Raw genomic sequence first — 12,481 nt, 5'->3', positions numbered from 1 at the left:
CAGAGCTCTCACCAAGGCCAGCTGGACTGGGCTGAACGAGCATGTGATCAAACTAAACTCTCTGAATGTGGCTGACAGTGAGGGCTGACTGAGAAGCCAATGATAATAGCAATGGGTTTTGATTCTACTGCATGTACTGGGTTTTTGGGAGCCTAGTCTGTTTGGATGCTCACCTTCCTAGACCTGGATGGAGAGGGAGAGCCTTGGACTTCCCACAGGGCAGGGCACCCTGACTTCTCATAGGACTGGAGAAGGAGGGGAAGGGGAAGTGGGAGGAGTGGGAGGGAAATGGGAGGATAGGAGGAGTTGGAATTAATTAATAAATAAATTTTTAAAAAGTCAACCTTTCAAAACAATGGCAATTGAAACTTGGAAATGTAACAGAGAGAATGAGCATGCTGCTTGCTCTCTGGTTCTGATGGGTTAGCACTGCCAATCATTCAGGGAAAGAGAGCAGTGCTTAAGGAAACTAGCAAATTTCAATATGCTCATCGGAGAGAATAAATAGAAAATATCATAAAAGAAAGGATGAAAGCTTTTGTTAAGGGTTCATTGTATTAGAATTGTATTTAGTATTGTATTAGAATACTAAAAATATGCTTCCAAGATCAAGCAACAAAATCAAAACAATCAGAAAAGAAAAAACACCATAGAGTGAGATATAGTTCATATAAAACAATCATTAAATACATAGTTATAGTGTACTGAATTTTTCTAGGATAGCTTTTAGAGAAATAAAAGTATACAGAGATAAAATAGAACTAAACATTGAAAATTGAGCCATAGTTTTCAAAATCCTTTACATAGAGGAGACGGGAAAAAGTGGGTGTGGCATGTTCAACCTTTGACATTCCAGCATGATGTCATTTACAGAGTTGATGCTTCAGAACCAAACAAAGACATTACCAAAGGTAATCTCCTAATGTACATTTGTGACATTGTGTTGGATTGCATGTGGACTACAGGTTGCACACACATATTCATAGGCAGCTTTGGACCTACCTCACTTTCTAGGTTTAATTTCTGAACATGTGCAAATACTTCAAATGATTTTGAACTACAGTTAATTTGTTTTAACATCATAATCTCTAAAAAATATAAAACAAAATAACCTTTATTTATTTATTTTACGTGTGTCTGAATCTCTCTCACTTGTAAGTCTCTGCCTCCATGTGTGTCTGTGTGTGTCTGTGTGTCTCGGTCTCTATGTGCTAGGTGTATGTGTTTGTTTGTCTCTGTCTGTATGTGTCTCTGTCTCTGTCTGTATGTGTCTCTGTCTCTGTCTGTATGTGTCTCTGTATCTCCCTCCTCTTCTTTTCCCCAATGCTAAGATTGCAGATGTGTGACACTATGTCCAAATATCTTTCTCTCTCTCTCTCTCTCTCTCTCTCTCTCTCTCTCTCTCTCTCTCTCTCTCTCTCTCTCTCTCTCGTGTGACACGGGTGTGCATGTGTGTGTTCACTCCTGTGCTCACAGCATTCATGAAGAAATCAGAGGACACTCAATAGGACCAAACTCAGTCACTCAGACTCAACAGCAAGCACCTGCTGAGCTATCTCACCAATGCAAAAAATTCTTAGAATATGATGATATTTTCTGTCTCACCACGATAATGTCTTCTATACTTCCTAATAACTTCCAGATGTGAACTTAATATTTAAGAACACAGTATTTAATAGCTGGGTTTTATAAATTTTCATCTCACCCTTTCATAAACATACATCTGACAAACCTACGGGACCCAATTATAAGCAAAGCCGGCTTATAGAGGGAGTGTTTCTCACTGTCTTTTCTTTTCCACTTCCCTAGGAAAATAAAGGAAAGTTTGGAGTGTTTCCCAGTTAAACTGAATAACCTGATCCACACTCTTGCACAGATGCCAGCCATAAGCCTTGCCAAACCAACCCCTCAGACTCTTCCCCAGGAATCCTACAACCTGCATAAAACCAGGACAATTCAGAGAGTCACAATATTAGGGCTCAGCAAGACACACAGCAACGTAAGTTTAAATCTGCACCACAGACTCTGCTACACATACCTTTCAAAGCATGGTGGGTTTTTACTATGCAAATTGAAAATCAGTTACAAATGGAGAAGTGCCATTAAGGAGATGTTTTAAGAAAAATCATAACAACCGGAGCTATTAGTGGGAGAACCATCAGGAGGAACAGTTCCTACCCTGTGGTAGAATATAAATCAAGAGCTAATTAAAGTGTCTACAAGAAAGGACAGCAGAAATTAGGCAATATTGAGAGAACATAAAATTGTGGAACCCTCATACATTTTATTTATAGGTAATCGTGGCATTACAAATTACATCCTTCGGTTCTGATGATAATTTTTTTAACAGATAGTTTTCCTCTTTGCTTAATTTACCTAAAAGCAGGTTTTAGGGTCTGTGGCAAGTTTAATCTCCATCTTTTGATTTTTGCCTGTTTATCTGCAGCTGTACTTGATCGAGGTGACCCTCAGTGACAAGAGGAAAAGCCTGACCCAAAAGTCATTCGAGCAGTTTTCCAGACTTCACAGCCAAATTCAGAAGCAATTCTCGTCGCTGCCTCTCCCAGAGTAAGGCTCTGTCCCCTCGCCAGCCATATTTGCCCTTCGGAGTTCATCCTTGAGCAGAGGGGGAAAATGATGGCTAAGAGATTTCCTGTTTGGGAGCAGCAGCAGAGTCTGCAGCAGAGCTGCCCCCCCCCCCCCCCCGCAGAGCCTGAGCGAAGAGCCCTTTACAGCAGAGAGCAGAACAAAGTTGGCAATTTCCTTTCCAGCCATTGATTTTTGTAGATGGAAGAAAAAAAAATCAGAACCTCTTTCATTTTTCATCACTTATTGGGAAAAATTGTTTTATTTCCCTGTTTTAAAATTTAATCTCCTCAGTTGTTTTCTATAAAAATAGAATTGAAATTGAAAGTCAGAACTAAATCAACATGCCCACTCTTCTGGCAATAACTGAAATTTAAGAACTCATATACAAACACACATAGATACACATAAAGAAGAATGGGGGATTTCTGTTCTGAGGGGGAGGTGTAATAATATCAATTGGTTCATTCATAATTCACCTTGGCTTGTTTTCAAGCCGGGGTTTTCTTAGCCAGTAATGACTCAACTTGCAGTATCTAAATGTTATTTATTCCATGTACATTCTGAAAGAATTGCTGAGGTCATTCTGTAACAATGCAAAAGACTGAGCACGAGCAGACAGTAGCTATGATGAGAACAAGCGCTCATCTCATTTGAAATGCTCGTTAGTTAAAATGGGGCAAATTTGGGTCATACAGCAAAACTGTATTTTATCTTTAAAATTGTGAGTTCCCCAGAAATTAGTATATTGGCAGCCAGATAAGCTGAATTTTGATTCTTTCCCTCGGCCCCAGGGTTTTTGTTGAGTGGACCAACCTTTGAGGTTGTTGCTAACATGCCCTGCACATATAGATTTGTACTTGTTCTTTGGTTTAATCACCTTCCAAAGCATACATACAAGTTGTCAATGGGTGAAGAGATACTTTGGAATATTGAAAACGTATGTTTGCTGTTGTCATAGACATTTTGAAGCACGAACATTTTCAATACCTAGAAGATAAGACACTAGACAGCAGTTAAAGAACACAAGATGCAAATGCATTCACTCTGGAAACTTCTATGCATAGGTTTAGGTTTTGTTCTTCTAGTAGAATCGGAAAAAGGGAACCATGAACAAAGATCTGCAAACTTCAGTGAGAAAGTTCAATGTCGAGGCTTGTCATCATATCCAGTAAGTCACCGTAACAGTATAAATTAACCTATGTTAAAGGCTGCCTCCTCAGGCCTCTTGGATGCTGTGGAGAACTTCAGAAGTGCGAGCACCTCTTTCCACATGCCTCTTCTCAATTTCCAGCCTTAGTTAAGATTCTGTTCTGCACACGGCTATTGCCTGGCAATGAAACTAAATTGATATTCAAACCATTTAAGGAACCCACTGAGGGAGGGACATTTAGCCTTGTGTACTCTGAGCAGCTCCTGTGGGCTGTCACTCCCACAGGGGCCAAGACTGGAGATCATACATATGGATGAAGAAGACAGCAAGATTTCTTCTGACTGCTACATTCACTGAGGGAAGCCCTAAGAGACTTCCGCAAAGCCCATCTGAGAAAAAAATCAGAAAGTCAGAGTCAGGAAGGATGGAAATCTATTTAGTCATAGCCTGCAATAGAGGTTTCCTAACTGAGCCATTTGTACTTCCGGCGCCTTCCAGGAATGCACAAACATGGAGATTTTCTTAGAAACAATGACTTAAACTCATCTGCTGGAGGAGACTCCTCTCCCTCTTTCTGCTTTCCTCTCAGCATCAGAACTTCGCTGTGTGTTCTCCCAGGATGAAAACACACACACACATACATACATACACACACACACAAACACACACACACACACACACACATACACACACACACACACAAACACACACACACACAGGACCAGACCAAAGGGAAAAGAAAACCCTGGTATTAGTACTGCGGAAATGAATTATTCTAATTATTAGAACAACGCTATTTTCAAATCAGGACTTAAACACACACACAAAAAGGTAAAAGCTGTTTTCTTTTGCTTGCTTTTCACCTTAACCAAATTGAGAGAGAATATGACAATGGTGTCAGGTAAAACAGCATAAAACTACTTTTCAGTAACTGCTGTCAATGTGCATATGGTGGATGAGCTTTACATAGATTGGATGGTACTAGCATGGCCCAGTTCCTAAATTCTGTGCACAGAATTATACTTAGAATTTTCAGTATCTATAAAATGTCAGAAAAGATTGAATTGCTTCATTATACCAATATGGAAGTTTTGCACACAGACATATGAATTATATTTAAAACTAACTAAAGCAGTCTAGTTGCCAAGATCATTTCCAAAACTGCCACCATATGTATGTGTGTAATTTATTTTTTATATTATAGACTAATTATATATGGATACTAATTTTTGTAACTAATTCCAGATGAAAAAACCTTAATAATTCAATCCTTAGATTGATAAACTATCTTAAAATATGAAGTGTTACCTAGTTACTAGGTAATCAATTAAATATATACATTTATCCATACTGCTCTTTCATGACTTTTTTTTAGCAAGTAACAGTGTAGTAATAGGAGCGGCGGCAGGGCTGCGTCCCCAACACCCCAGCCGCCTGCTAGCTTATGCCCGAAATAACAACACACAAACTGCATTCATTTAAACACTGCTTGGCCCATTATATCTAGCCTCTTCTAGGCTAACTCTCGCACCTGGACTAGCCCATTTCTAATATTCTATGTAGCACAGCTAGGTGTGCTTACCGGGAAGATTCTAGCCTACGTCCATCCTGGGTCGGAGCTTAATCGCGTGTGTCTCAGAGAGCAGAGCTATCATGTCTACCCCGGAGAGAGGAGCATGGCCTCTGCTCCAGAGAGCAAGCTGTCAGTCTGAGCTCACTTCCTCTTCCTCCCAGCGTTCTGTTCTGTTTACTCCACCCACCTATGTTCTAAGCTATAAGCCCAAGCAGTTTGTTTATTACTTAACCAATGAAATCAACAGATTGATATATGACACTCCCACATCATAACAGGAATGCCAGGTAATCTTAGCACTCAGGAGGCAGAGGCAGGTGGATCTCTGAGTTGCAGGCTAGTCTGGTCTACAGAGTGAGCTCCAGGACATCCAAGGTGACACAGAGAAACCCTGTGTCAAACAATGAACAAAAATAAGCAGCAGACTTGAAGTCACCACCTGCCTCTGGTGCTTGCTGAGAAAGTTTCACAACCCCTCTCAGTTCTCCTTCTAGGAAGCACTACAGGCAGGCCTTCGTCTGCACAAAAAAAAGCAGAAGCGTAGGTACAGGAAGCAGTAAGTTTCTGAAAAGATACAATTAAGCATAAAAATATGTTACCAGATGGGACCACTAACAGGTCATCCCATCAAACAACTAGTCTTAAGTGCAACTCACCAAGACGGTCTTCAGGTAGATGACAGGGAAGTCTTCTGATCAAAGTCTCGGAGACAGGGTGGCTTTGACTCACAAGAGCAAGACCAGATGGAAGCAGATGCTTCTAGATGAAATGTCTAATTTATATCATGCAATAATGTCTGTCAAGAGCCCATAAGTAACAAGACAACCAGAACTCTTTGAAAAACTGTAAAACATTAATCTCAGAAACTTTGTATTAGCCCCTACATGTGCTGGGTGAAAACATTTGTGGTCTGCCATAACTACAGTAATAAAGATCACATGAAATTAATTTAACATTAAATTAAATTAGTGTTGCTATCAGTGCTGATTCAAGTAGCACAAATGACCACAGTTGCGTCTATAAAATGGCCATGATTAATCATGTATATCCTGACTCTTTCTAATGCTGTTATTGACCCTACATGGGTGTAGCTGTTAACCTTGTGACCAGCCCAAAAGAGCTACTTTTCATACTGACTGAAGTATTGCTCCTTTCTTTTCAAACAGGTTTCCTCACTGGTGGCACTTACCGTTCACAGATTCAGATCACAAGAGAATCAGAGATCTAAGTCATTACGTGGAACAGATGCTGAGTGGGTCTTATGAAGTCGCGAATGTAGGTGACAACTTATTTCTTTCCACTTTGATGCCAAGGTCAACTATTGGCTTATTGTTACCAAAAGTACTTTTAAATGTATCAGCATGTTGTAGTTTCTTCACTCAACAACCATGTAGGTCTAACATGTCTGAACTCCATGAAATGAAGTCCAGAGCCCCAGTTTCACACCGCCTAGATGATGCAATGTGAGCTAAAAAGGACCACAAAATTCGATGCTCTAGAGTCTCAGAATCATTGATTTCTTCTGGATTTGATACAAAAATTATGGATTTGGAGACAGATAGTATTTTTCAGGCTTTTAACTTGGGGTGGGATTTCAGTTGTTCTAGGGTAATGTCCTAAGGAGAAACAAAGCCACAGAGAGCTCATGGGTAACGAGAACCATGTTACTCTACTAGGTTCCCATTGAGACTTTGACAAAGTATGGCAGTAAAGTGGCCTGAAGCAACACAAGTCTATTTTCTTTCAGTTCTTGAACTCAGAAATCAAATATGGGACTTTAGGAACTGGAGTCAAGGTATTGACAGACCTGCTCCTTCTGAAATATCCCATCTTCAAGAACAAAGGTTCTCCACCTGTGGGTCATGACCTAATTGGGGGTTGCATACTGGATATTTACATGATGATTAATAACAGTAGCAATTTTACAGTTATGAAGTAGCAACAACATAAATTTATGGTTAGAGGGTCAGCACAACATGAGGAACTATATTAAAGAGTTACAGTATTAAGAAGGTTGAGAACTTTTTTTTTTTTTTGGTTTTTTCGAGACAAGGTTTCTCTGTGGTTTTGGAGCCTGTCCTGGAACTAGCTCTTGTAGACCAGGCTGGTCTCAAACTCACAGAGATCCGCCTGCCTCTGCCTCCCGAGTGCTGGGATTACAGGCGTGCGCCACCACCACCCGGCCGAGAACTTTTATTCTAAATTATCTCTTCCAACAATACACTGGCACATTCAGAACTCAGTTTCTACCATCACACATTCCTGTCTGCCTCTAACTGTCATTGCGCCTCTACTAGAAGGATGTTATTTATTAGACTATGCAAACCTGAACTACACAGGACAATCTTACCATATCAATATCTTCAGTTTAAATTTATCTACAAAGGTTCTTTTGCTGTTTGAACATTATATAAATTAGACCATGAACGTCTGCTTGGAGGTGATAACTGTTCTACTGATAGTAGGGATGAATGGAAGTGTATAAAGATTAAATTATTTTGGATCTTAATATGGAGAAAATTAATAATAATATTAAGAAAGAGAAAAAATGTTCCAGGTGTGGTGATAATTTTGCTAACAGAAATATGAATCTGCTGTATGACAAACTTTTTCTGGGATGACACAATCTACACATCTACTCTCTCCAGATTTAAAAAAAAAGCTTCTACAACAGATCAAAGTACAGATATCCAGCTTGGTGAATAGTGAGTTCCAATAGGGTTACTTACAAGAATATGGATAAGGGATTACTTACAGGAGCAGAAATGAACCAAAGACTGTTGTATCACCAAAGCCCACCCCAGCATGAGTGGTAGCTCCCAATGCTGGAAACCTGGAGCACACTGCACAGCTTCAGAAAGCTCAGAGTAGGAAAGTATGCTTTCTAGATGCCTCATTGGTCTGAACTGCTTTCAGGTTGCTCAGCTGGTTTTGGTTCTTCCCATCAGCTGGTCTGTTCTCAGAGTCTTCTTTGCAGCTCTTTCCTTCAGTATGAGAGGACTCTAAGCTTTTACTGCTTGCTGTGGTGGAGCCAGGAGGGGAGCTAGTGAATCCATTCAGTTTCAGGGACTTCCTAAAGCTATTTAGAGTAGTTTACTTTCATTCTAAAGGAGATTTCTGAAGGATGGACTATTTTAATCTCTGGATGGGGGGATCTGTTACACAACAGTACCTTCTTTCTGTAACAAGTCCTTCATCTTAAGGCAGCAAGTCTTTCTCTGTCCTACCAGCAAGCTCCAAAATAACCACATAAAGAATTATTTTTAATTTTGGAACCTTAGCCAATAGCTTGGATTTGTTTCTAACTAGCTCTTATAACTTAAATTAGCCCATTTCTATTCACTTGCATGCTGCCACTTGGCTCATGACTTGTTACCTCATCTCTCCAAATGTCGTGCTCTATGGCGTCTGGATGGTGACTCTGCCTTCTTCTTCCCAGCCTTCTCTCTGCCCCAAAAATCATGCCTAGCTTTTGGCCATTTAGCTTTTTATTAAACCAGTCACAGTGGCATAGCTTCACACACTGTAAAGGAATATTACACAGTATTTCACCATTTTGGTTTAAATAAAAAGGAAAGTTTTTAACTCTAATATATTAAAACTGCAAATAATAGAATAATTATCAGGTAAAAATTTCATTTGCAATGTCCAGTCCATTTTTATTTGGCATATTTGGGAATTTACTCCATAATTTATTCTATCTTAATGAGTACAAAGCTCAGTACTTAATTTTCCTTCTATTATAACAAAGAAAAACCACAACTATAACTACCTACTCTTCAATTCCATTAAAGACCCCAGAAGAACATAATAAGTACTTGAGTAAACAGGAAGTGCAGGGCAAGCAACTTTCAAAACTATAAGAAATGACAGAAATAGTTGGACAGTCACCCAAATTCCTCTGTAGCATAGAGGCATTCATCTTTGGCCTATAGGCCTAAAATATCTAACAGACTTTCCTGTGAAGCAGGAATTTATGAAGAATGGTCTTAGTCTTTCTTGACAAAGATAGACAATCACTTCTTTGTGTCCTGCTCGTCTGGTTTGGGCACTGTACTATCATCAGTCCAGGCAAGACCAATGTTGTACCCAAATGACTAACTTTTCCACAAAGAAAGTAAACTCCATATGGAGTTTTTTCCACACCTATTATCCTTTTATGAAATGATTGATGCTGCCAAAAGCATATATGTCACTGTCACAAAAAACCTTGTTATTATAACATTTTAAATACCATATTCTGTAAGTCTTTGAAGTGTTTGAAGATCACATATCTATCTCAAATATAGCTTTGCATGACCTTAAAAACATACCTAACATGACTATAAGTTTGATTCTCATAGATGACTATATTTTCCAAAATAGCTTCCAAGGACTAAAATTTTACATTTTTAAATGAGATACATAGGTACAACACCATAAACAAGAAATAGAAACATATAATACAGTGTAACAAAAAATAACCTTAAATTTGTATTATATACAAAATTTCAAACCAATGTAAAATATTTGAGAAAAGTGGTTATTCAAAAGTAGACTCAACAATCTACCCTTTTATCCTGTCAGTTATATCTTATATACCCCCTTTCTCTTTTAGAAAGAGATCCTTGAATCTAATCTCATTTGTTCAGTTTTTTTTTCTGATTATGACCAATAACAACTTGTAATCAACACTCCTTAATGATGGTAAACATCCATAACCCATCAATGACTAAAAGCCATCTACCCTACCTTTTGGGAATGTGGTTGTCATAGTCTCTAGACTGTTCCCTATGGTATGGAGACATGACATCTTTAGGGGGCCCTGGGAAAATCGGGATAAGGGTCAAGTCCTGGGAGAGCTAACTGTTGTCTAGCCTCAGTTCCACAATATCCTAAAACTCCTGTGTAATAAACAGTCAAGGAACTGTCATTTTGGTTACAGTTTCAATGACCCAACAATTTCCATTGTTTTACTTGCATCATTTTGTATTTTCTATTTAATCATAACTTTTACAAGTAACACACAAATGAATTTTGTATTATACATAGAGTACAATCTTTGCCTTTTAGTTGGAGTGTTTAATTATGTACATCTGCTGTTGTTGGGAGCATTCGTGAGTGTGCTGTGAGTACGTGTCTATGTGGGTGCATGTATGTGTACATCTATGTCTATTATCTTACAAGTGCTATCTTTGAGATGCTCCTGATGTATTTTTTTTCTTTCTTCCACTCTTAAAATCCATTGCTGATAATTTAGTTCTGTCTTCAGAGTGTTATACTGATTAATGGGGAAATTTCCACACAGATTAGAGCGTGTGTTTCCAGTGTATTAAGGACAACATTTGCATTTTTCTTAAACTTCCCAGTGATGTGAAACCCTAAAGCAGTCTGTTTAACCCATTTGTATGTCATACACCATGCTAATAAGACATGTTAATTTCTTTCTTCCTTGTCTGTTTTTAATATCTTTGCTCTTCCAGACGTCTTTATACTATCTTCAGATTCAATGCTGCCTCTCTTTCTCATAAGTACACTTCAGGGCTTCCTATTTTGTACTGATAGTGATTCAGCACTGTTGGCTCTCTGATCCTTTGAAGCCAAGTTTAGAAATCACATGTCTAGCTCTTTCAGTCACTCTCTGAAGAATAGGAGTGAAGTGACCTAACCGAATAGGGATGGTGTGACCTAACCTACTGTCACCATGAGAGTCTAGCACTATAATCACATCCTGATCACAGTTTCTAAAATGTCTGCCATGTCAGATGTGCCTGCCCACTTCCCACCCAGCCCTTACCCTGTCGTCCCAGAGAAGCTGTGCTGCAAATCCAAGTCTGTGGCCATTACCATTCCCAAAAGCTTTTAAATATTTATTTATTTACTAGGATAGTATTCTCCGTGGTTCTGGAAGCAGTTTGGAAAATTCTATAGAGTTTCTGAGCTAAAATTCTGTCCTTATTATATGGGAGTCAGGGAGTCAGATCTGGACTTGCAGGACAGACAAGCATACATACACACAAACATACAAATCCACACACAGACACCCATCTAAATGTTCATAAACACACGCATACATATACACACAAACATCCATCTAAACATACATAAGCACACATACATATATACATATAAATACAAATACAAAGGCATACATACATACAAACACACACCACACACACACTCATAAGCATACTGTACATGTGTGAAGCTGATGCTGAAGAATCTCTCATTCTTTACTGTTGAGTGAGTTGTCTGCATGACAAGGACCATCCCTGTGAGATAGTTGACTGATTTCCTAAACAAGCAGCAAGCAGACAGAACTCTTTAGTTCTTGGACATAACCATGTAGTAATTTATCTAGGACAACATCCTTAGGGTGGCAATTACAAGCATTCTTGGGTGCTTTACTTTTTGAAGCAAGGATGGAGAACATTTATAGACTATTTTAAATTAAATTACATACCTAGAAGAGTGAATGTCACCAGTGTAAGCCCATCTGAAATAATAATCAAACTAATCAGTAATCACAAGTCTTTTCTCAAGACAGGATCTCATGTAGCCTAGGTTGTCTTTAAGTTGCAATCCTTCTGCCTCTGCCTCTGCCTCCAAGCGCTGGAGTTGCAGGCATGTGCCACCATGCTTGCTTAACGAGGCATCATTTGCTATGAGAAAAACTTCATCTCCAGTATTCAATATTCTAATGAATAAAGATAGCCTCCCCTGATTGATTTGTCAGTAAATAACAGAAGCAAGCACAAGCCTATTGATTAGAGGAGAGAAAACACCCTTCCTCCTCCCTATCCGTAGCCACTGTCACAGACAGTAACTCCCTCCTCTCTCTTCTCATATGGATATTACCAGTCTTACAGCCTCTAATATAGCAGGTCCGCAGGCGTCCTAGTTTTCGGCTGATTCTCAAATGGGGTTGGATTATTGTGTTGCCCTGTTATGTTAAAGATGGCAGACACCGTTCGGTATCGAAAGATAAGTGCCTGGACACTAAAGAGTTAAACTTGAGTCCAGGCAAGTTAGAGGGTATGGCATTTAAGTTGCTACTGAAGGCCAGGCAGTAGTCAATAAATAGAGACCAGAAAGTGTCACTCTGGACAAAGAGAGTGTCAAGAAGCAAGCGTGATGACTGTGTTCTTTTCTCCTGTTAGGAAATGGAAGAACTAACGGCTAAATCCTCT

General features: G+C 39.1%; 1 protein-coding gene across 3 annotated transcripts in view; it reads left to right on the top strand.

The window, feature by feature from the left end:
• Pik3c2g (phosphatidylinositol-4-phosphate 3-kinase catalytic subunit type 2 gamma) overlaps nt 1-12,481 on the top strand; it is a 309,971-nt gene that overhangs the window by 239,834 nt on the left and 57,656 nt on the right. For all 3 annotated transcript variants that reach the window (XM_075981920.1, XM_075981919.1, XM_075981918.1), the window contains 3 exons: nt 1,810-1,999; nt 2,447-2,568; nt 6,479-6,587. In XM_075981920.1, the coding sequence (XP_075838035.1) occupies nt 1,810-1,999; nt 2,447-2,568; nt 6,479-6,587 (421 nt within the window). The remainder of the gene's footprint in view (nt 1-1,809; nt 2,000-2,446; nt 2,569-6,478; nt 6,588-12,481) is intronic.

This window comes from Microtus pennsylvanicus, chromosome 8 (assembly GCF_037038515.1).
Source record: "Microtus pennsylvanicus isolate mMicPen1 chromosome 8, mMicPen1.hap1, whole genome shotgun sequence".
NCBI lineage: Eukaryota > Metazoa > Chordata > Mammalia > Rodentia > Cricetidae > Microtus > Microtus pennsylvanicus.
Note: the sequence above shows the minus strand (reverse complement) of the source record. Positions and strands in the feature narration are given on the sequence as shown.